The sequence below is a fragment of the Falco punctatus genome (assembly GCF_963210335.1).
Source record: "Falco punctatus genome assembly, chromosome: 10".
NCBI classification, from domain to species: domain Eukaryota; kingdom Metazoa; phylum Chordata; class Aves; order Falconiformes; family Falconidae; genus Falco; species Falco punctatus.
Genome location: NC_137590.1, coordinates 539,453 through 564,760, shown reverse-complemented (window position 1 = coordinate 564,760; position 25,308 = coordinate 539,453). Strand labels below are relative to the sequence as shown.

Below are 25,308 nucleotides of genomic sequence, written 5' to 3'. Positions count from 1 at the left end.
CAGAACCCTTCACTGTTCCCATGTCTAGCAGTGCTTGGTACAGATCTCCTCCAATACTCTGGAGGAGATTGCCACTGCTCAGAGTAGAGCCTGCAGCCTGCCTCTGGCCCACTGCCTCCCCACTGCCAGGGCACAAGAGCCAGGCAGCTACAGCACACACAGCTCCGCAGGGCAGGAGAGGCAGAGGCGAAGAGCTACCTCAAATAAGCAACGTGCAGTAGTAACAAGCACCTAATATTTTTGGTGGTGACCACTATTAAACATACAGACTATACCGCTACACTAATATTTATGACTCATTATTCACTAGACATGATGAAAGTCACAGTGATGGAGACTAATATACACACACCATGAAGTATTAAATATCAGATTGATGCTAAGATTTACACAATAACAGAGATGATCCAATTCAGATCTTCGCTGGCAGAATGAAGACACACACACAAACAGTAAAAGCCAAGGATACTAGCAAGAGCTCTCACTTTGCTTTGCTCAGTCACTTTTGGATTGCTGCGCCTCCCAAAAATAAACTGTAGAGAAAAGCCACGTATAACAGTGATCATCCCTATACGTGCGTTTGTTTCCATGGGATTTCTCCTACCTGGAAGTAAGGGCACAGATGACCTTGCTCCACTGCTCAACTACTGCAGGGTGATGTCGCCAGTTGGCCACCATCTCTTTGGCAGTTTTCCAGTAAGGTGGTGTTGGAAAGCACCGTGTACAAGCCAGTAACCACACCTCAAACAGCACACCAATTAATTTTTCAGCCAGATTCTCAGCAATACCACCTTATAACAGAAATAAAGCATGCCTTTAGTGAGTATTCAGTCTAAATGACTTCAAATACCTCCCCAAGGAGCTCTCAGTTTAAGTGTGTAAAGATTCTTAAGTCCATTATTTTTTTTTTTATCATTTTTTATTTAAGAGTGATTCCTGATGGCTTCCTATGGCCAACTACTCTTTTCACAAGACGAAACATAATATATAAAGACAAGCCACATACATGCGTTGCCAAGGGACACTGGGAATTCGCTGATCTGAGGCTGTCTTCTATTGCCTTTATCTATATTGATGTCTTTTTTTTAAAAAATAGGTATAAACTGATGATGCTATTTTCCAGCAGGCAGGCCAAACAGCAAGACAATAGGAGCTTCAGTGAAACAACCAGGGAACAACATCGTCTGAAACCATTCACCATGAACTGGTCCTGTACAGATCACTGTTCTGCAAAACTATGTTTAAGAAAACTCAGCTCTAAATCATTCAGTCTTTTCTGACAATGCTTTATTTCAGAATATTATAGACTAATTTGGAATGAGCTACTGTGCTTTGGTGGCTACTAAAAGCTTTTAACAGTTTTTTCCCATCCCCCTGGCAGTTCAACATCAAGCAGAGCTAAAGGTTTTTCCCATAATTGTACCAAATGGAAGTTGCACATGAACCTTGCACAGTTGGAGCTGCTAGAAGAGTGTCATTGATCTGAAGAAGAAATAACAACAAAACCTCCCAGGTTTCTCTTGCCATAATTGTCGATTCATGAGCCAGTTTCTGGACAGCTTTCAAAACCTGCAAGCACAGTCTCATCTGACTAGATCCTGGGTCTGGCCTGCAAGAGAAGAAAATAATACTTGAGTCTCTAAACAAGAACGATAAAGTTATACATACAAGAATCTGAACTTTGAGCAACTACAAGAGGAAACATCAATATTATTGAACAAGAACCAAGCATATGAGATAATATGCTTCTATGCACCCTAACACTGCCTCTAAGCATCTTAACTCTGCCTTAATGAGCACAAGATGTACTGTAACACTCTTCACTACATGACACACAAGTCACCGCCAGAGTGAACACTAACTGAAGCAAGTACAACCCATTACCTCAAAGGAGTTCACCTTAGACCAAACAATAAGAATGTAGTTGAGACATCAGTAGTTGTTACATATAAAATTCAGAAAGAAAGGGGCAAAATTAGGAGAAAATATTGTTAGTAAATGAATTTAAATTCTTCCTAGTTCTTTGCCTTGCAAATGTAGATCCAACTCTTACCCCCAATTCTTTAGATTTAGAAAAAGAGAAATCTAGAAGAGGGTCGTGAAATAGGAAAATCAGACTAAAGGATGATGGGAAAAGTAAGCAAGAAAGGGAATAAGTTGATATTATCAAGGTCCTCCCTATAGTAACAACTAGTTCCACATGATCACTGCTGAGTCACTCAACATGAAGTGTTGCAGAAACAGCACAAAGCAACATGCTCTCTTCCCATCAGTCAATTTGGGACAAGGCAGAATGGGTACAAAAGAGTAACAGCAAATGTTCCGGACAGTATCTGAAGACAATGGTAAACAAAGTGAGGAAGCCTAGACATTTAAAAGGTGAAAGAAGAGATTACAAATTAGAGTGTGCAATATATGCAAGCCATATTTTAACTTGTACACTGTTTCCTCAGCCTTCCTACCACTTTCTGAAGGGATAACAAAAAAAGAAATCCTAAAAATACTACCTTCCACTGGAGTAGTAAATAGTATCATCAGATTCCTACCAGACAATTTCAATGTGGTATAACCCACAAGTCACACTGCATGGTAGGCACCTCAAGAACACGCTGATCCACTAGAGAGAGAGACGCTTTTCTTAGAGAATAGTAGTTTGCATCAAGATCCCTTATTGACAGACACATTCTAAAAATACTATCTCTTACCTTAACAGAATACATGCTGCATTACAGTGCTGGAAACAAGATTACAAAGAGACAAGAATATCTAATGCAAAATTGCAGACTGCTTGTCACAGCTCAGGACTTCAGTGGGTCGCTTGATGCTAGTGCTAGATCCTAACAGACAGTCTCTGTAGAACAACAAAGCTTGGAACAAGTAAGCCCTGGCTTGGTTATAGCACTATTTTTCCCCTGAGCAACAACAGAGTAAATACTCTCATAAAAAGATAGCCTTAATCTTGATCAGGCTTGAAGTTTCAAAGGCTGTTTCAAGACTTGTTTCCCCTAATAATTTAAGGGATCTATAAGAAGCAGGCTTACATGTAGGAGTTTCATATGCAAGGGGACTAATGGGGTAATTCTGAGCTAATCTGATAAAGGCAGCTCTGAAGTTCTCATCTATCTAACAGTTCCTCTTGTCCACAAAGTCAATTGAATGGCAAACTTTAGTTGCAGCATTTTGCAGATTCACACCTGGATTTCTACAGAACTTGGCCTTTTGGTTCCTATCCTGGTTTCAGCTGGGACAGAGTTAATTTTCCTCCCAGTAGCTGGTACAATGCTGTGTTTTGGATCTAGTATGAGAATAATGTTGATAATACAGCGATGTTTTAGTTATTGCTAAGTAGTGCTTACTCAAAGTCAAGTACTTTTCAGTTTCCCATGCTCTGGCCAGCAAGCAGGTGCACAAGCCAGGAGGGAGCAGAGCCAGAACAGTTGACCCAAACTAGCCAAAGAGATATTCCACACCATAGAAGATCCTGTTCTGTATATAAACTGGGGGGAATCGGCCAGGGGCTGTTGATCGTTGCTCAGGGAGTGGCTGGGCATCAGTCAAGTGGTGGTGAACAACTGTATTGTGCATCACTTGGTTTTTCTTCAGTTTTATTCTTCTCTTTTTGTTACCTCCCTTTTCATTACAATTATTATTAGTATTATATTTTACTTCTATTGAAGTGTCTTAACCCAAGGGGTTTGTTTACCTTTTTCCAATTCTCCTCCCCATCCCAGCAGGGGGAGGGGGAAGTGAGCAAACAGCTGGGGTTAAACCACAAGTTACACTTCTCTGCAACAAAGAATTGTTCTCATGATTTCATACAAGAAGTGTTGTTACCACAAAAACAAGTCCATTATACTTGGACAGCCACGTGTTCTATGGTCTCTCAAGCAATTCCAGATGTTTTAGTTGTACAGAAGATGCTGGTATCTACACCTCAGTCTCCTCGGACAGGAAGCAGTGGAAGAGAGCTCTCCTACTTCCTTTCTGTGTTTTCAACAGTTTGTGGCACAAATTTTATATGACAACAGTAACTACCACTACTGCTTAAGTAACCTGCAAGACCTCCTGAATATCATAGGGTTGCTAGAGATGGAAAGCCTGTAGGTTGCCTGGGGAATGCTCAAATATGTCAAGAAAAGAACTGCTTGTTTCATCAGGGTGGACGGAAGGTCAGTGCTGGAGGGAAGGATGCAAGCACCCTCTCTCTAGTTGGTCCAGCAAACAGGGGAAAGTCAACTTGACTCATCCACCCTTCACTGTTCTCATTTTTCAGCACACTATTTCAAGGACTATACATGTTCTCACTCGATTCAGCTGAGCACTCAAACCACAATGATTTATAAACACCTGCTTTGTACTGGATGTATACATGTTCCTGAGATGCTACTTAGGTTGAACTGCCCACTTAAGGCTACTGCATTTCACACTCCAAACACACGTCCTCATCAGGGTCTGAAACTCTCACCACAACTCTGGACCACCACTTTTAAGACAGCCAAACCAACAGCTACATTGTTTCCAGGAAATCAGGATGAAGGAGGAAGCTATTTCAATCGCACCCCACCACAGGACATAGGCTTAGTGGTTTTGACACAAGAACAGATTTCTCCAGGAGATAGTTCAATGCAGGTTGCTACAAGAGCTCCTGGGCAAGTATTATACAGGAGCCCATCAGCACCAGTAACCTGCATCAACTGGGTAAAACCAGAAATTATTCTCCTCTTCCATTCCCCAGGCACAGAAGAATATGAGCTTTGCTTTCACTCAAGCAAGATGTGCACAACTCAGTTCTGCATTTCATTTCCATTACAGAATGTCTTCCAGTTGCTGGAATGAATTCTGATCACAGCTCTACAGAGGACAAAACTTGAAGTTATTTTTCTTGAAAAGAGTAGGGACTTTTAACATCAAGTGTTGACAGCAGCAGCCATGAAAAAAAACAGCATTTCAGATACATCTCAGAGGTTTTTGAAAGGAAAGCAACAGATATACGGGGGGAGGGGGGAGGGACACAACAACGGATGATGCACACGACATAGTGGTGAGGGGGGAAGTGTTTAAAATCATTATTTTTCCAGCCCCCTCTGTCTCTGGATGTTAATTATTTCATTCATCAAGGGCAATCTACCACCTTGCATCAAGCTTCATCAACAAGGCTGGGAGAGAAGGGTGGAATGGCAACTTGTGCCAACAGCATACAAGAAACAGGACTACTAAACTGCCTGCTACCAGAGTCCCTGGTGTGAAAGCAGTCAAGGGATCATATGCTAGTGAAGAATTCTCTACTGTGCCAAGGGTATAAAGGTTTCCTGACAGTAGACTATTCTGCACATATTGGAGCTTAGAGACAACCTTCTGTAGAAGTCTAATCCAGAAGCATGCTTTCCTCAGATTTGTACTATTGCCCTGACCATCTTTTAATGCAAATTAAAATGCCTTTTTCACTACAAGAAGAGCAACAACTAAGGTTGAGTGGTAGACTTTGAAGCAATCAATAAATAGCAATGAACTCCTTGTCTGAATTTGTGTGAGTTATTATTCAAAGCCCTCTAATAACAAAGCCTGCAGGTAAAGTTAAGCAATCCAAGTGCAGCAAAGCACTTTGAAGGTCAGGTCACTTGCCGTGATACATTGTTAATACTGACAAAAGCAGATGATCTGGTACTTACAGACATACACTAAACATTGATCTGAAGTAATTCTAGATGGCTAATATTTAAGTACTCTTTCATAGGGAACTATTAAATAATATCCTCTTACTTATCCAATACATGTGTTCAACAGAAGCAGGTAAACTTGTCAAAACAAAGTATGATGTTTGAGCACTCTGACAATACAACTTTGTCCAAGACATAGAAGTATGTGTATCAACATCGTCATCCAAGGTTGTCTAGTGTAATACCAGGTTGTCAGACAGCAAGGAGTCCTCTGCAGGATTCTTTTGAAAATACCAGTGAAAGACAGTGAGCATAGTTATGCCCATTTAACAAGCAGCAAGATGCAGTTACAAAGCAGCCACATGCTGCAAGATCCTCCAGCACATCGGAAGTGTGGTGAAGTCTTGAGTAAACAAAGCATGAGATTGCCATGATGTGCTCTTAAGTTATCTCAGTTTTCCACAATACAAAGCAAACAGTGATGCCATTTAACCTTTCCCTCTACCCTCCAGTCATCCAATAGAAATGGTTCTTGGAAGTTGTTAGAACAGTAAATATTCACGTCTATGAACAATCTTAGTTCTAATTACCTAAACACAGCAGCAACAATTCATTTTGCTACAGAAAATTACAAAACAGGTTTGGAGAGACACCTTCCTCCTAACTTTGCAACAAAAGCAGTCTTATTTTAATCAGGAGCCTCTGTGGCTCATCAGGCCTCTTTGACAGGTTACCTGCCAACCACAGCTCCGAGTTCTTGTCCCTCAGGAGTGTCCCAGCCCTAACACTCACCTTGGTACAAAGAGATTTTGGAGATGTTTGAGAATGCTTTGAACGTAAAGGTTTGGTTCCTTAATAACTGGTAAAGGAATGGAGTCCTTAGGTAATACAAGAGCCATAATCCAATCTGTATATACGTCGACACAGTATTTCACAGTATCGCCATCCAGAGGAAGGGTCAGTCCATAACAAACCACCTCCATAGTCCATTTTACCTAACCAAACAAATCAAAAGTTATTAAAAATAAAAGTTCGCAAGGAAACAGTGCTCAGAGCACATCAGTTCTAACTCAACAAAACAGTAATTACGTGGTGCAGGCAATTCTACCTAACATACACTGCAAGAAAACGCCCAATCATGAATTTGTATGTGACATCATGAACAAATGGCAAATCACTCTTAAATCCTGAATTTCTTTAGTCTAACCTGTAGAGAGAACCCTTCAGAACACACGAGAGCTGACATAATGGAAGACTTTCCAATTCTAGTAAATACTTGTACCATACAAAACCTTTTTTTTCTTAAGTCACATACTGTTGGTTCAAAAATGAAGGTATTAGTGTTTTCACTGCTGAATTTCTTGGGGGGGGTGGTGTTGTTTTGTTTGAGGGCTGTTTTGCTTTAGTCTGAACTTCCTGGTACAGTAGCTTAGATAAATACTTACTACTAGGTCATGAAGTACACTGTTGCTATGAACTAGCTGTTTTTAGAAGCCTTATGTAGATTACTAACCTAAAAATATAGCACACTTCATAAAACTTGGGACTCTTAAAGACAGGAAAATAGAAGAGGCTATAAAAAAGAAAAAAAAAAACATTGAGTTGCCACTCTAGCATGAAGGAAACTATGATCTCTAAGGAAATGCACTTACTTCTTTGTCTGTTTTCAGTAAACTCTCATTTCCAACAGATGATGTAATTAAAGCTTGTCCAAGAGGACGCACCACTGCATTTGCCACTTCTCTTCCCACATTTTCAGGATAGCTGTGAAGTACACTGGTATTACCCTGATCATTTTGAATGACAAGGTGCAAGGATCTCCACTCTGAGTACATAGTGCCTCTATGCTACAATGCAAATAACACCTGTGGGGCAAGGAAATAAAAAAAAAGACACATAATTAATAGAAATGTCTATAATATGAGTTACCAAAACTGAGGCTATTTGCCATGATATGGAACCTTGTAAATTCAAGTTTGTGTCATACATTTGAAGACCTGGAAGAGATTTCAACACCTGGTTTTCAACCTATATATATATATATATATATATATAAAATGTGAGCTTGTGGGGGCTTTTTTTGGGGGGGGGGGGTTGTTTTTTAAAAAGATTACAATAAGTTTTGGTTAGGGACTAGCTGCCCATGTGAGACACTGAAACTTGAGAAGCAACTTCAACTCTCACAACTTCTGTTTGTGCCATCCTTGCAGGAAAATTGCTCTTACTTACATGACATCTTTGGCTAAAGAAAGAACAGTTCTACAAGTATTTTCTTCATATAAGCAATGGCTCTAATTCATACCTTTTTCAGCTCAATAGTATTAAAAATACATACAAGGAAATTTTCAGGAAAACCTTAGTCATCTTTGAAGAAAAAAGAATCTGCCTCTTCTTACACTTGGGAAGTATTTCTCCTACAGCATGCACTACTCAGAACTGGTAGTTGAAAAATTTGATTGATTGATAATGAAGAGTGCACTTTATCTGAAGTAATTTCAGGACTGACTGAGCTGTGGTGGATCACTAACTTAAACCCAGTATTACTTTATAGTTTCATTATAGCAGCACATACTGGTACCAAACCTAAGGCATTACAGTATGCCCCAATGCATTCCAAATCCTTGTGAAGTCAATACACACACAGTCACTCCTTAACCTAAATTTGTCCCAGAGATTCAGGGTAGAAAAGCCAGTAGAAAATTTCCACAGGTAACCACCCCCCCCCCCCCCCCCCCAAATTAGACAGGAGAAACAGAGTTCTCCTTTCACCAACAACCTCCACTCAACTGCAATTGTACATTTTTCCTTACTGCAGACTAAGCCAGCTCAGGGAGCCAAGCTGACAGCAAACTAACCAGGTGTTTGCAGTGGCAGGTTTTGGGGTAGGGTTTTTTTGGCATTGTGGTGAAACAACAACCAAGACAGGAGGATTAAAAGCAGCAAAAGTTAAGCTATGCTTCCACAGTCACTCTCAGCCAGCATTTGACAGAATCACAGAATGGTCAGGGAGGGAAGGGATCTTTGGAGATCACCTAGTCCAAACCCCTGCTAAAGCAGGTTCTCCTAGAGCAGGCTGCACAGGATCATGTCCAGGCGGGTTTTGAATGTCTCCAGAGAAGGAAACACCACAGCCTCTCTGGGCAGCCTGTCCCAGCAATTGGTCACCCTGAGTAAAGAAGCCTTTCCTCGTACCCAGATGGAAGTTCCAGTGTTGCAGTTTGCCCAGCAGCATGTCAGGGTATGCCTCTCTTCCCCGATCATGCTGCACCATCACCACACACACAGCTACCTGCTGGACAGAAACAGGTTTGAAAGCTTGGCCAGAGCAAGCAGCCCCAGGCAGCAGGGAGGCATGGTGTGTGACAAAACCAGCAGCTAGTCATAGGACAGCTGTCCAGTCTCACCAGGCAGCACTGAGCAGGTCAAGGAGATCTACCAGGCACTGCCGGTTTTCATCTACACAAAACCTTCGGAAAGCTAAGCCAGCACAAAGGTTTGTCACCCGAGACAGTTTTTAGCTGGATCAAGATTTGATCTAACTCAGGTACAATGAACACGTGTGCCAACACAAAGGAGCAGTGAGGACACATGGCCAGGGGGGTGGCAGGAGCATCTCTTCGGGCAATAGCAGGCTTTTGTACCTACTCACAACAACATTACAACTGCTGCTTAAACAGGTGGTACCAAGGCAGCCTAAGCCATCAGAATTGGGACTACACTCCCTCTTCCCTTCTCTCCCAACAACACCAGCAGTTTTATCAGTTATCTGAACCAGCTGACCATGTGGACAAGAAACCAAGGAAATGAGGGTTGGCACAGAAGAAAAGCAAGAAGTGTACAACAGCCACAGCTTAGATCAGCTCAAGCTGTCACAAATGGCACCCCAAGCACCGTTTGCCAACTACACTTAGCTGGCACATTTTGGAAGACTGTTAGTTACACAGGAAATGTTTTTAATGCCTCCCTTAGACATTCCTCGGCCCAAAACCATACAAGAAGCCAGGCCTGGAAAGCACCTTCTCAGGGACAAACCCCCATTAAACAAGTCCGCCTATTTAGCAGGCTCTGTGAATGTTTATTTACACCCAAAAACCTACATAAAAAGCCCAACGATTCCCTTTGAGGGAGGAGCGAAAACAAGGCAGCAAGATCTTAGTTTTCCATACTGTGTACTTCCTGGTTTGAGGTGGCAATTACATGTGCTCATCTGATAGTAAATTAATCAGAGCAGCCACAGCCTGCAGGAAGTTTAGGCAGTTTCTCTCCTGCAGGGGCAGGGGGTATGTGCCACTGTGGTCAAAACCCTTAGGCTTAGAGAAAAACAACAATTCCAAGACACTAGCTCTTAGGACACAGAGAAGTCACAACAATAACAACAAAAAAACAAACAAGAAAAACAAAATGAACATGACCCACAATCCTTAGTGACGGCTTCAGTCACTGCTTGATTTCATTATATAGGTTTCCCTACTGCTATCTTTTCCTTTCATATCCTATACCCATAAGGCCTCTTGAACCTTCCCTTGCTGCCCCACCTCCCTTAGTCTCCAGCTTGTGTTTGGAGGGGAAGGAGGGACAGAAGTGAAATATCATCCCCTTTGCAAGAGTACCCTTTCCTCTCTCGGGCCCACAGCACTGCTTCTACCACAAGAGCAGTGCACCCCTTTCCCCTGCCCCTCCAGCTTTGCTGCTCACCACAAGGGAAGGGTGAAGGCACTCATCCCTCCCATTTATTGCTCAAGTTCAGCACAGAAGCACATAACACCATTTCAGCAGCAGCATTGGTTTAAATAAACTGATTTCAACTGATAAAGCAGCATGTACTTTCCATCACAACACCCCAGTGGAAGAACCAGCAGCTAACAGCTCATGGCAGGAACTTACCCGAGTGCTGATAACGGCAAATGCACTTACTGTAGCTGCCCTTAGACCAGAACAGGGTTTCCAGAAGCATGGAAATGTTACACAGCACAAAGAAATCGTAGGCAGCACCTATGCAGGGTCTTTCTTGTCTAGAAGACAAGAGTCAGAGAGGATGAGGATTCCCAAATTCTTCTGGATTTTGGAAAACCCTCATTGCACTAGGGCAAGGCAATGGGAGGATACAACCACCTGCCTTCATGCAGCTCCCTGCTATGCTGAAGCAAAGCTTTTTTGGGTGACCCTTCCACACTTCCAAGAAGAGCAGCACTTGTAACAGATACAGGATAGATATAATATGCCATGTTTAAGAGAGGTTTAGCAGCAGCAGGGTAGCCAAAGCCTCTGATACCACATGCACTCAGCCTGCTGCCTGATCTTCATACATAAACATAATGATCAAATCTGCATCTTGTTAATCGTCAACACTTCCTTTGGTCTTACCATAAAAGAAATAATCTATTGGTTTTATCAATATACAATGAATACTGACAAACAATTGCTTCAGATGTAAAATCCTTTTGAGATGGGATTTCCTAGGGTATTGTTTTATTCATCCCCTACATTTAGCAAGCACTAAGTTTTTGTTTGCAAGGACTAGAGGTTACTTTTCATTTAAGACTCCCCTTCAACTGCCATTCGAACTTGAAAGCGCTGCCATCTGTTAGGATTGGGGCATAGCTAAACCCATCTACTATGAAGCTTCTCATAACTGGACATAAGTTTAAAAAAGTCTGGTAACTCTCTCCACACAACTGTATCTGTTCAGTACTCTCAACAGATTCAACATACTGACAGTCTGTAACTTGCTTTAGACAAAAGGCACCTAATGCTTCGACTTGCTCCCTCAGAGGAGGCTGTATTTATCACAAATAACTTAAACAGCAAATTAAAAAAATAAAATGTGACTGTCACACTGCACAAACAGCATACCCCGATTTTATTTTTTTTTGCAATGCTTCTGCATTTCAGCTTCAAAAAAGCACTGTTACTGGCCCAAATAACATATCCTAAGTTTCACACAGCTGACTAATATTCATATTTCACATAAACACATGTCTTATTGAGGTTCAAATCACTAAGAACTCTCAGAATGACAAGCAACCTAATTAAGAGGAAGGGTGGGAAGAAGAATAAATAAAACCCTTAAGTTTACCAAGCAGTTTTACACACTCTCAAGTTTGGAAAGGTGTCAACCTATGTTTATGTTCCTGGAGGCTGCACTAAATAAAACATCCCCAGATTCTCACAGACAGACAGATCTGGAAAGAAATTGTCAGCATTAACACTGGCAGAACAATGGAGAAATTAAGACAAAATATTTACCATCTACTATGAAACTGAACAAAATTCCAATATTCATTAGCATGGTAAATAATTTGAGTTTCAATATATTCCCTCAGGATCCATTTCAGCTTAGGAATTATAGTAGCTATCACCATATAAACCTGAAAATGGATGTTTCAGCATTTAAGACCAAAGATCCTCTGTTCATAAACACTGTAGAAGTTAGTGAGCTCGGAAGAACTTACGAAGGAGCCCATAAAACTAAAAAATAGAAATATTTAAAGTTCTATTTCCAGTCCCCATAGACTTAATATGAACAGCTACAACCAAAGTATTTTGACTCCTGGATAAGTTAAACAGTGGGAATTACCTAACAGACCCACATTCTGCAGTTACTTTGAAGGAATATGCAGGAGCTGAGAGCCTAAAGAAAAGGTGGTTTTTTTGGAGTGTATGCAGGGGAGAGGTCAGAGATCTAATACTGGTGTACGAAGCATTCCTCAGAAAGTGTGTGCTGAGCAAGGGAAGTATTGGGGGCAAATGTGACCTTGTAGCCCTTTGTGCTCAGCAGCTGCATACATAAAACAAAATATGCACATACAATGCAAAAGCATCTCAAGCACAAAGACAAATTGTCCCAAAAATGGATGCTACTTGGGTTTTATCAGAATGAAAAAAAGCAGAGGCAACTGTTGTTAATAGAGTAGATGCAAAGACCATCAGTAGAGAGACGCCCAAGGAAGGCTGAAGACCTAAGAGAGCCTAAACTAGAGAAGCATCAACATTAAGGGTCTATACCATAAAAGTTCTGGGATATTAGATGTACTTCACAAGTATTTCACAGAAAAAAAGTGATCCCTCTCTCTAATACAACCCCTACTACACCGACAGTACTGACATCTGCTTTCTAGAGGCAACAATTAATGCCAGAAAGCCACCTTGCCACAACTTGTCTTCCCTGGACCATGTACCAAAGAGGTTTATGAGCAATTTTTCAAGCCACCTGAGGCCTATGGACATCCTGACCTTGGACAACTGCCACATGTCCACTTGTCCCACCTTGCTGCTGCTCCTCTGCCCTTAAAGTTTATCCTGGAGCAAGTGACTGATTTTGCCAAGACTAACTTGACCCCTCTCATACTAAGCCCACCAGAACTAAAGCTCAGACTCCTCCAGGCAGGTAACCTTTGGAGTCCATCTAAAGGGTAGGCTCTGTCCTAGGCACACACCATGTGTAAAGGACAACAGAGCAAATAGCAGGCAAAGATATAAAAAAAAAAGCAAGAGCCAAACAAAAGATGCATCCAAGTAAAACACTAGAAGAAAGTTGGTATTTTAAGTCAGTATTTTGTTAAATAACAAACAGATGCATGTCAGGATTACTAGTAAATAAGGAAAAAAAAAGTGTAAAGTCAAGGCAGGAAGAGATAAGGCACAACAAAAACAGGAACTCATGTCATCCTTTCCCAGGCCATTCAGCCACAGTGCTACTGTGTAGATGAGAGGGGAATCACAGCTCTGCTTGCCCCAGGAAGATGAATGTCTGATTTTATCACCCAACTGTACCAGAAGTTAATGCATGAATCTGACACAGGGAAGGCTGGGTCTCAAACCACTTAAACGTGCCACTTAAGCCACAAGGCTTGGGTGTCACTGTCCCCAGAACTCCCAACTCACTGACTTCTGAGACCCCATCACCGTTCTGGTCTCTGGGAATGCTGCTGCACACCACCCTTCCCAAAGAAGGAAGCAGGGCACCTGCCACAGAGAAGGTGGCTGCCTAAAAGTTGCAAACTGTCGTATCTGAAGATTAACAGAGCAATAAGAAACAAAATTGGCTGTTGTTTTTGCAGTATTTTGGCTATTACTCTGCTTTCAAGTTCATTACTCAGATTTTAGTACTACTTTCCTTCTATCATCTTCTTCTTTAAAAGCATGATTGAGAAAATTACCTTCCAGGCAGGTCATCTGAGAATTTAAGGAGTTTTCACATCCTTCACTTGTGCTAAAAACCACATAAGGAACTCCACTGCAAAACAGTGTGTTTGCAAAACAATGTGTTTCCTTGACCTAGAGTTATTCCCACTTCTACTCAATGGCTTATTTCACACTTGCACTTCTTCCTCAGTCCGGTTCCTTGTGCAACTCTACAAGCTGCACAGCCAGGAAGGGATCCCCTGAAGATGAAAGCCCCCTTAGCCCGGCGACCAAGCCTCACTGTGCTTTTGCTGCTGTTCACCACCTCCCAAAAGAAATGTGATCTACTGCCCACAGGCCCTGAAGATCAAATGTCATTAAAAATAAACAAGGGAAAGCAGAATCATGGCAAAGCCCAGGAAATCTGCAGCCAGGCACCACCGAATTATTTGTAAAAAAGTCCACAAGCAAACAGTGACAAAAACTTTTTCCTCCCTCACGACCACACTCCCGCTCGCAGGACCCTGGCACCCGGGGACGCAGCTCCTGGGCCGCGGGCGACACCTCACGCTCCTCTCGGAGACCCGGAACGCGGCCCAAATTCTTCCCCCGGGGCCGGACAGAGGGCACAGGCCGCGGAGGACCGCGGACCGGTGCGACAGGCCCCTCGAGGCCCGCTCCCGCCCACCCTGCGACGGCTCCGCGGCACGGGCCGGGCCCCCGCCAGCTGCCCGAGGCGACCGCGGAAACCCCGGCGGGCGACCGCGCCCCGCGCCCGCTCCGGCCCCGTCGCGCCCGCAGGCCCGGCCCCGCGGCGGGCAGTGCTGAGGTCAGTCAGCGCGGCGGAGGCTCACGGGCGGCGCCACGCCGCCACAGGCCCCGCCGGCGGCAGGAGTGGCCCGGGCCGGGCGCGGGCCGCGCCGCGGCGGGAGGGCCCTGGCCGCCTTACCTGCGCCGAGGGGCCCGGCGGGCATGTCGGGGCAGGGCCGGCCGCTCCGCCCTCAGGCCGCTGGCTCCATGGTGCCCGCGGCAGCCGAGACGACACAGAGGAGACGCCGCTCCGCGCTGCCCCGCTCCGCTCGGCCCCACTCCGCGCGGCCACTTCCGGCAGCGCCACAAAGCGCACAGCAGCCGGCCGGGCCCCTCGGCGCGATGCGCATGCGCGCACCCACCCTGGAACATAACGCCCCACCCTGGTACGCGACCCCTCCGCCAGCAGCGCCGAATAAGTCACGGGATAAGACTGCACGCATGCGCATGCCGCCGGCTGTCGCGTCTGGCGCCGGCGTCCTGCCCTTTCTCTTAAAGGGGCCGCGCGCGCCCGCCCGCGCTGTCCCCGCGGCTCCCCGCCGCCCCCAGTCCCGGGTAGGCCTTTGCCTGCCCCCTCTCTTCTCTCAGCACTTCTCCCGCCGCTCATCCCGCACCCCCGGGGTTCGGCCCGGCCTCACGGGCTGCTTCACGGGGCCGGGTCTCCGCGCCCCTGCCACAACGCTGCCCGCGTAGCGAGTGCAGACCATGCCCTTGCCCTGCAGCGAGGCCTCTGTTCTACGGCCCTCTGCACGGGAAGCTGCTGATGGCGAGGGGCAAGATGTTTACAGTAAAGATTTGCTCGGTGCTCTAAATCTGATCTGCCCCAAGGGGAGAGGGGGGCCCTTACAGGACACAACCATGAATCTCTGGTGCCCAATAAAAAAACCAAACAAACAAAATAAAATTTAAAAAACCCACAAAACAAACAAATAAAAAAAACCCAAACCAAAATGCTCTGGAGAGATGAGGCTGCGGTGGCAGTACGTGCAGCAAGGGCTGAGAAGGCTGTGTGGAAAGGGAGTTCAGTGCACAAGCAGAGAGGCTCAGAGCCGACAAACACACCTGCGGAGACATGATGCAACTAAAGCCATGCAGAGCTGGCTCATGGATCCACTGTCCCCCAAACCACAGTTTGCTTGCTGAGCCCATCTGCCTCTCGGCCCCTTGCCAGCCGTATCAGGGGTGCAAACGCTCCTTCTGGCCTCCTACATTAAGCTTGACAGCAGCAGAGGAAAAGAACTTGGGGGTTATCTGCAGCAGCCTGTGGTGAGCCACCTTTCTGCTCTTTTCCTTGTGGTTTTCAAAACCACTGAGAATGGCCTCGGGGCTGCCTGCTACCTGTGCACTGCTTCCCCAGATCAGTGCAGTTTGCGCTGCTTGTCTTCTCTGTATCTTAGCACAGTTTCACACACCTTACCATTGTCACGTTAGCTGTATTCGTGTGTAAAGAAAGTTAAGATCATTGTCCCTTCCTTCCCTGTCCATACAGGGCTCCCTCTCCAAAGCCAAGCCAAAGCGTGCTTGGAGATCAGTGCTCCTGGAGCATGCTGGAAGATCACCATCCCCAGTGCCCACATTGATCTGATGGGATACTGCTGAGCATTGAGGGGCTGGTGACCCACCCGACCACAGACCTTAAGGGCACTGGCCTGCCCAGGCTGTGTATGCCATGTGGGGAGCTCCGTTTTCAGGCCCATGCCGGGCTGCCCACCAGGCTGTGCGCAGCCCCTGGCCACAGGATGGGCTTTGCCAGCCGATGGTACTGGAGAAGCTTGCATGCAGCTCCTACACAGCACGTGGCGATGATGCCACCAGCCTGTCCTTGTCTTTATCTTGAAGCAAAGCAGTGTGTTTTCATCAAACAGCATGTTGCCTAACTGCAGAAATTACGGAGTTGTTTACTTTGAGGAAAACCCTTTAAGACCTTAAAGACCACAATGACAGGGCCATAAGGCTGTCTCTGCTATCCTCTTTTTCCCTCTGATATTCTCTCCAGTAAAGGATATTGTAACTGATTCCTCACAGAACTGGAGTGCCTTTCTTCCAGGGGCTACATGACCACCTGCACCAGGGCAGCAAGCACAGGCCTGAGGTGGGTAGCAGAGGATGACAGCCATGCAGGCTACAGGGTGGTGGGTTCCGTCGTGGCAGCTACATGCCCTGCTATAGAGATATTTATATATACAAACCTATCTTTACAGAGCTGTGCAAATATGTAAAATACGTTATAAAGACACAGATGCACTTTTATATAGTTTATTTGCATAACATAAATATATAAAAAAGTGTATCCATGAGAAGATTGTGTAATAAGAGGTGAACTCAAAGTTTAGCTGCAAACAGAAAAATGAAATAAGAAAAGGCAAGCTCAGGGACCACAGTTTGCAGGTCTGTGGGGCAGTCCTGACCCCACGGGGTGCAGACAACCTGCACATGTCCAGGGCTTGGGGCCAGGCCTGTGGGCTGACCGAGAAGCACCCTCTGGCCATGCAAAGGAGAGACCAAGCCTGTGCCTGGCGAGGAGGCTCCCACACATGGCTCCAAGCCACTGTTACTGGGGCAGCCTTTGGTGTTTATGCTGTGCAAAACACCAGCATGCCACCCACAGAACTGGAAAGCCAGAACTAAAGGCCCAATTCCCAGGAGCACATGTGTGGGGACAATAACCCCAAAGGGATTCCAGGGAAAAACTGTGTGCTGGGGACAAAATTGGGTGGGCCAGGGGATTACAAACAGAAAACTGGGGTGGTATCAGGTAAGCTTTCCCTTTTCCCACATCTGTCGGTTTAGCTTAAAACTGCTTGTAATCACCACTTTGTAGCAGCAGTTTGCACTAGCCTTGTTTTCTTACCCTTTGGCCAACGAGGATCTTACAGTGGGCTTTCAAAACACAAGCCTGGCTGTCCAGGTAGAAGACAGCAGCACTCAGCAAACAGTCTTCATCCATATTTTGAACAACAGTTCTCAAAGAAAGGACATCATCAGAGAAAGGCCATTGGCACTCAAAGAACAAAAAGAAAAGGTTTGTTTTAAATTTAAGACTCTGGTCTAATAGTTACATTCTCCAAGAAGCCCCATTGTGGTTTAAATTGTATGCAGCAGTAACTGGGATGGGATATTAATTAAACTCAACTGAGAATGGGGAAGTAAAAATGCAGTTCTCAACTCTCTCTGAAAACCTCCTTTCAAAATTCAAGGCTCACTTTCAAATCTGAGATGGTTTCATCTGGAGTCGCTGGTTTCTCCCTGCCCAGTCACTCGGTACTGAGAGCTGCAGGCAGGGGGGCATCACCCCTTGCACCCCTCCCCAGCGCTCTCATGCTTCCCCCCCAGCAGCACAGCTGGGGCACCCCGAGTGCTAGCTCCCATCGCCCCTGTGCAGCAGGCAGTGAGCAAGCTGCAGGGGGGCTGAGCCCAGCCAGGAAGAGGGAACTGGGCTCAGCCCTGGCCTCTCTGCTCTCCAGACAGGCACTCTGCTCTGTCTCCTGGGACCCAGATGGACTCCTGCCCTCCCTTGCTGGGGAGCCTCCAGTCTCCCTGCCTTGCCAGTGAAGCACTTTCCCATCTATAAAATCATCGTGACTCATCACTATTTTACCATTATTTTTTTTCCTACTTCTATCAATTACATTCTTTGGTATAGCTTCCATACATTTGCCTGATAGAGACACTAGACTCAATGGCTCGTAGTTCCCCAAGTCCTTTTTAAAAAGTGGAATTGCATTTGCCACATCCCATTCCTCTCATATCAAGGGCATTTTGTTTTATGGTTACATAAGCAGACAGGCGACTAATTTCTTGTTTAGTCTACAACACAGGAGCAAGTATGATCTAGCGCTAGCAATTTCTTCTTATGAGCAATTTGTCTTAAGATTTTTTCTACTTACTTCAGTTTTAAACAGATTTGTCTGGCTGATTCATTCCTCATAAAGAAAAACCTCAGCCAGGGAATAGCCTGAAGCTATTCTGTAGTAAACAGCAATGCAAAGGCTTTGGCTGGCTTCTGAAAACCTTTCAAATTTTCTCTTGGTATGAACCTCCATGCACTTAGTGAAGAGACAGAGATGGAGGTTGCTTTGACCTTGGACCTCACAGAGAAGCTTGTCATCGCACCTGTGTCCAGCTGCTCTCTTCAGGGTCTGCCTCTCCCCCTCCCCCTGCCCACTCCTGGTGCCCAGCTGGGCAGAAAGCCTGGGAGCACCATCCCACCCTGCACGCCCAGAAAGCAACCACTGCCCACAGTTGCCTGCTTCAGAGTCAGCCCGGAACCCTGTGAGGAACTACCGCCCAGCTTGATAAGACACTGAATTTGTCATGCAGGTGTCCTGTAGACAGGCAAGTGTTGTGCTGCAGCTGAACAGCACACTGATGTCTGAGCTTCAGGAGCTCATATATAAGCTAGAGCTCAGTTTTGTAAACATTTCATCAGTTCCTTATTACACTGCACTGTGTGTTTTCTTACCGGCTGTCTTCCATCATTCATGTTTTAATTCATTAATTATTTTCCACACATTGAGCATATTTCCGGTCCGAAGCTCCAGCCAAAACTACTCAGTCTCTAGGACCATGCCTTCAGTCAATTCTATATCCATATTACATCAGTTCACCATATATCATAATGTAGTCATGTAATATATAATTAATATATCATAAATAACATACCTATAATCATGACCATTCATTTATGTACATATACATATACATGTATAGCTTTAATCTGAGTATTTTGGCTACTTCCTCAGCCTGCTCTTCTGTGTCGAGAGAATACCCCAGGTGTCTTGTGAAGATTTTCTTACATCTTTTATTATCATCCTAGTGTTGTTGTCCCACTTAGAGCTTTTTCAGAAAAAATGTGAAAACATGTTGCCCATCAGTTACATTCTCACATTTCCCATTACTTCCACTGCACACCTCTAACACACAGATACACTTTCAGTCATGCTTAGCATTCATTGCTATAGTTTCGATTAATACCTCCTAGGAAGTGAAGCACTTGTAATACTAAAAAGTAAATACTAAACAAGTAAATATTTATTGAAGAAAAGGCATGGATTTATAAAAGAAAAAATAATTTGATGTGGTCTGTTTTCTAAGCTGGAAGATACAGAGCTACCCCTACTTGCACACAGAAAGCAGCACTCCCAGTTGCTGGGTTTTGTGCTGAATATGAGCAGAAGAGCCCTTCAGGTTCAGTGGAGCTTCTGAGCAGGTACATGGTCCTTTCACGCCTGGTCAGTGCCCCTCAACCATGAACCATCTAGCTTATGCAAGGTGGCTTTGTGCCTTGAGAAAACAGAGCGGCTGGCCTCAGTGTTGCCCTTTTTTGCACAGCAAGCAGTGCTGCCCCACTCAAACTTCTCAGTAAATGGTCAGTGCCACAGATGTGTAGCGTGATGTGGGAGGTGTTTTCCAACATGCCTGTGCAGTAAGCAGAGCGCTCCTTTCCATTCCTCCACTTCCCTGAAGGCCCCAGAAAGACACAAGGGAATCGTTGGCTCTAGTACAAAGAAACGAGGTTTGTGCAGAGCAGCTTGGCAACCCTGAGCAACCTCGGAGCATCACATTCCAGTGCTGTGTCTTACAGAGAAGGAGCAGCCTTTTGCAGGAGTTCTTTGAGCAGCGGCTTGAACCAACGGCTCATTTTGCGGCCAGCACACCATGCAGTGAGCTTGCCAGGCTCGAACAGGCCACTGCTTTGGAAACACATGCCCTTACATCAGGCTCTTGCACAACTTGCCTCACAGATTTCCCATTCTCCGTGTATCTCTGGCTTGCAGTGTAGCACCCTTTTTCATTTCCCATTGGTGACTGGAGATGAGCAGTTATGACTTCTGTAGCCTGGGAAGATGCTTGAAGAGCACAGCCAGCAGGAGAGGCTGTCACAGCCAGGCACGGCAGTGGGCTGCCTCTGCGGGAGAGCTGGATCCAGCTGCTGCTGGGACAGCTCTGCCCTCTGGATCCAGGCAGCTTTGCTCTCCTCATAAAACTGGAAAGGCATGGGAAATCACACCAGCCCAGCAGATCTGGATGAACCCGATGAGGCACATGCATGTATAGATGGCATAGTTATGTTCGTAGCCCACTGTTCCCCTGGCTACTCTAACAGAAAACAGAGGTGCCTGCCAAGGGCCAGCCCCAGGCTGTTCACTGCTGTCCCTCCCTTGTGTCTGATGGAAATGCACCATCCATCACCCAGGACAGGCCCCAATGATTCAAATGAGTAGGAAAAATAATGGAATAGGCTCCCTTTACCTTGCACTGCAGCTGCATATGCTGCATGCTTCTTTTTGTGCTGTCACTAAAGCTGTCAGAGGGAGAAATGTTAAGTTTTGAACTACTTGCAGAATCAGACTGCTCACAGCAGCTTTTTAGTTCAATTAGATGCTTTGAGGGGGAGTCTGTTTTGCCAAAGCTGGTGGCTCTGGCAGATACCCTCTGTGGAGACAGCTGAATGCAAATATGCAGAGAAGATGCTCTAACGTCTTCGACTGCAAAAAAAAAGCAGTAGTATTTGGGGAAATCTGATTTGGATTAGGCAGAAAAGAGGTTGACAGGGACAGTCTGAATTCTAGCTGTTGTTTTCCAAATACAACTTTCCTCTGAATGCAAACACTCCAAGTATTTAGTGCACTTAATGTGCATATTTCACAAGCGGTGGATGAGGGTTAAGTTGGCTTAAGACAGTTTTATCACTTTGTAGTGAACAATTATTTTTTCTAGAAAGCTTGAAAAGTAATTAAAATACAATGCAATTTCAAGACTGCCTTAGTATTTTGAACTACAGCCCTGGGTGGGTAGAGTAGCTGTTTCACTGCTACTGATCTCCAAGATCAGCTTGTGTACACTGTAGATTTTGGCAAGAAAGAACATTCAGCCAAAGATTTGTGAAGGGTTTAGGCTGACATGAGAAGGTTTGCAGTTATACCCTGCTTGTTCCGAAATAAACAACGACCCGTGTTCTCCTGGTGTGAAGTCAGGTGGCCCACCCAGGACTCATTTGAGAGCTGCCTCATCAGCCCCCCCCAGCACCCAGTTGGTGCCTTAGGCCAAAGCCACACTGTGCCAGGGCACAGGGCACTCACACTGATATGAAACTGAACGACTGCAAAAGCATTGGGGAGCCCCAAGGCTGACTGCCTTACAGTCAGAGAGCCCTCTGCTTCCCAGCCCTCACTTATGCCCACAATACGGTTTATTACTACGTTGGATCCTCAATGCAACAGCATACAGTTCTGTAAGTAATTTTTAGCAGTTCTTTTTATTAGCGTCTTCTCTGAGAAAAACAGGAAGTAATACTGTCTTCTGTGAGGACTGTGGGGGAAAAAAAAGACACAGGTCAGCTAAAAACACATGGAAGGAGGTGGTGTTAGCCTAGCTAGGGCAAATGCTGCTGCTTTCTGCAGGTCCTGGACTGCTATGCCGCAGCACATGTACAGATGAAATAAGCCGTATTGACAGCAGCCAGCACAGCATGGGGACCAGCCACACCAGAGAGCCTAAAACCAACATCCTAGGCTGGAGGACTGTTGCAATGATTGTACAGTCTTGTGGCAGGAAATTCCACTCTTTCCACCTCTGTTCAACAGCCAATCTAGTTTACATAATACCTACAAATTTAAGGAGTGCTACTGACTGTTTCTGCATATAGTGCCTGCACAGGTCCACACTTACCCCTCTTCCTTCCCCTCTTGCTCTTGGCAGCCCAAGCAAACACAAAGGTATCATGAAAAGCTTGGGCCTGTGTGAGAAGAGGGGCAGACACCACTAGGCAGCTATTTCTTAAATGCTTTTATATAAAAAGTATATATATATATAAGCTTATATATAAAAAAGTATTGATATGAAACAAAAGGAAAAAAGACAAAAATTAATTGCTCAGGATAAGGTTGGTGGGCTATAATTTATTGTATTAATTAATGTATTGAAGGAGTCTGCCCAAGAGACAAGCTTCTTAACAGCCAAGGTCCCATCAGATGCCATGACAAAAGACACAGCTGGAGACAGGCACCCCTACACCACAGCCCAGGGAGGGAGGGCCCAGGGCCAAGCTGCAGCGGGGCTCCCAGGGGCAGCAGTCCCCCCAGGGAGGTTGGTCAGGGGCCACTCAAGCCTCTGTTGCTGGTGCACTGAGGTCCATCACAGGACTGTCTTAGCCAACACATTTAGGAGCTGGCTGGTTCCCAGTGAGCACTTACTGAACACTTCTCACATCTTGAGAGAGATCTGAAAGAAAATCACTGTCTTCATAGGTGAGGTACAGCGGGTACAGCCAGTGCTGACTGCCTGAACTGCTCCGGGATTTGTTGGAGGGCCCCCGGGCTCCCCAGGAGGGAGCTGCACGAGGGGAATCCGCCAGTTCTGGGTGTGTGGAGCAGGGAGTGTGTATCAGACTTCAGGTACTCCCACATGGGTTTGGGAGGTACTGCCAGGGCCCTCCATGCACTAATAGGCCCTAATGGTCCTGACCAGCCTCACATGAGCTTCTACCCACACACACCCTGCTCAGGAGTCTCATTTAATGAGGCTCAGGGGGTCTCTAGTCCCTGCCTGAGCTATGTTATAGGAGAACCATTCTGTAGCTTTGTCTCAGCTATGCGTGGCCCAAGCTGATCCTGAGCTGTGGACTGATTTTCCAGCTTGATTGTGTACCCACCTTGTCCCCATGGACCTGCCCAGCAATCACTAGGCTGCAGCTGATGCTGGTTATTTATCACCAGACCTGACTCCAACCTGCAGATTGACTTGGACCTACATTATCACCACAAACGTGCCTCGTGATCTGGACTCTTGACTGAACTTGGCCATCACTTTTGGATCTGCTCTGCTCAGCTTGCTTGGGTATGATGGGATGGTGCTCTGGCTGGCAAGGCCTCTGCCCTGGCCAGCTGCCCCATCCCTCAGGGACCAGCCAGCCCTCTCTGTTCTCTGGCAGGTACACACTCATCTTGGATCCTGTTTTCTTGTTGACAGTTTCTTAAAAGAAAGGGAAGGTGTCCAAGTTGAACTAGTAAACTTATGGAAGAAATGGTCACCACAGCCCCTGGAATTTCAGTATATAGCCCTGGCAAAGCCAGGCAACAGCGCACTGTAAGTGAACAGGTACGTTGGGAGGGCTGTATCCAATCTGTTGGCAAAATGGAGCACTGCTTGCCTCCAGACTTGAGTGAGCATGTAACATTGCCTAACTCTGTGGTGCTGAACCTAATCTGACTCTCAGGAAGACTTGACATTTAATACTGTGACCTACAATGAAGTGGACCACTGGGGTGGGTTGCTCAGATCTGCAGGGTGGTCTCTGAAGACCTGAGACTCAGGCAAGAATGGGGTTCACTCTAGCACCAGGAGCCTGAGAAACAAATGTGCTCCACCTTGCTACCAACACCGGGGAAGCATTATGTGGCTAACAAGGCCAAAGAGCTGGGCTTGTCTGCCTGTTTACAGGGGTGTTATTTACCTAAAATGCCTCCCTGTGTGTTCCCTGTGCTGCCCTCGCTGGGTCTTGGTGGCAGGAAGTCGGACTGCAGCTACTTGCAACTGCATGAGTTGGATGTTTCCCAGTTAAGGTGGATTCTTCTGATACCACCTCAAAGAGGGCGACTGCTGGCAAATGAGAAGGCCCTGGACCGATGTAAAGCTAGCTGGACATCAGACAAATTGCGCAGATGTAACAGGTAAGTGGGAAAAGGTGATAGAAGTAGCAACTGGTGCTGAGGTAAGTGGCAGGATTTCACAGGCAATTCAGGGGAGTGATGTGGGGAAGGGCTGGGGCTCAGAGATAAGAAGGAGGGGGGAGCACTGGGCACTCAACGGCGCTGCACAGGGCTGGGATGACCGCAGTGGCAGTATGGCCCAGTGCTGCTCTCTTCTACTGGGAATGCATTCGGGAATGGTTTACCTACATACCATCGCAGCTCTGCTCCCCCTCCTCTGCTGTCTAGTAACGGACTTTTAATTGTTAACGGACCGAGTTAGAAGCAGTATACAGGACCACTGGGTGGCACCAGAAACCAGAATATGCATTTAGTTTGGGCAATATCTTGGTTTTAGATGTTTTGGGCAGGGCCCTACCGAGGTAAGGTGAGAGGCACTGGGGATGTCACGCTATCCTGGGAACCACGTATTTGAATGTGGAGAAGCTGCCTGAGGAGGGGGCGAAGGCGGCAGGGGGCAGAGGATGGCGCACGCCCCTCGCCGTGGCGCAGAGCTCGCTGCCCGTTCGGGACAGCCACCCTCGTGGAGAGCGCGGCTGGGGCTCAGGCAGCAGGTCCCGGGACAGGGTACCCTGGTGCTGTGACCTCGGGGAGGGCTCCGCCAACGTTCACTTCTGCACGCTGCCAGAACCTCCTGGGGGAAAGGAACAAGCAAATTTGCTTGGTCTACCAATTTAATCTTACCTCCGACCAGCACAAGAAGTGCTTCGGGGTGGCTCCGAGGATTGCTGAAGCCACGCTCCCTCAGCTTGCAGTCGGCCTGTCTCTGGCCTTGACGAGCCCCGGGTCGCCGCGCGGCGCTGCTGCCCGACCGCGCTAGCAGAGCCGGCTGGGGAGCTCCTCTCGCTCAGAGCTTTCACGGGACTGCTGAGAGAGCGAGGAGGCGGGGCGGAGCCGGGCCCGGCCGGGGAGCGGCGGTGCGTGCGACGCGGCCGGGCCCAGCCCTTCGGGCGGAAGGCGATGCGCCGAGACCTGCCCCAAGATGGCGCTCGCCGCCCGGTCGCCAT

At 46.3% G+C, this 25,308-nt stretch overlaps 1 protein-coding gene across 5 annotated transcripts in view; it reads right to left on the bottom strand.

Annotated features, from left to right (window-relative positions):
- The window catches only part of RALGAPB (Ral GTPase activating protein non-catalytic subunit beta), a 65,647-nt gene extending 50,602 nt beyond the window's left edge, over positions 1-15,045 (bottom strand). The window contains exons 1-5 of one of the 5 annotated variants that reach the window (XM_080405396.1): positions 14,731-15,045; positions 7,310-7,522; positions 6,450-6,652; positions 1,446-1,609; positions 605-791 (exon numbers count right to left, since the gene is read on the bottom strand). In XM_080405396.1, coding sequence (XP_080261522.1) covers positions 605-791; positions 1,446-1,609; positions 6,450-6,652; positions 7,310-7,492 — 737 coding nt within the window. In that variant the 5' untranslated portion in view covers positions 7,493-7,522; positions 14,731-15,045. Of the gene's footprint in view, positions 1-604; positions 792-1,445; positions 1,610-6,449; positions 6,653-7,170; positions 7,231-7,309; positions 7,523-14,730 lie in introns of those variants that run through there. The other 4 variants (XM_080405397.1, XM_080405394.1, XM_080405393.1 and 1 more) reach the window with 4 other exon arrangements.
- Between the last annotated feature and the right edge of the window lie 10,263 nt (positions 15,046-25,308).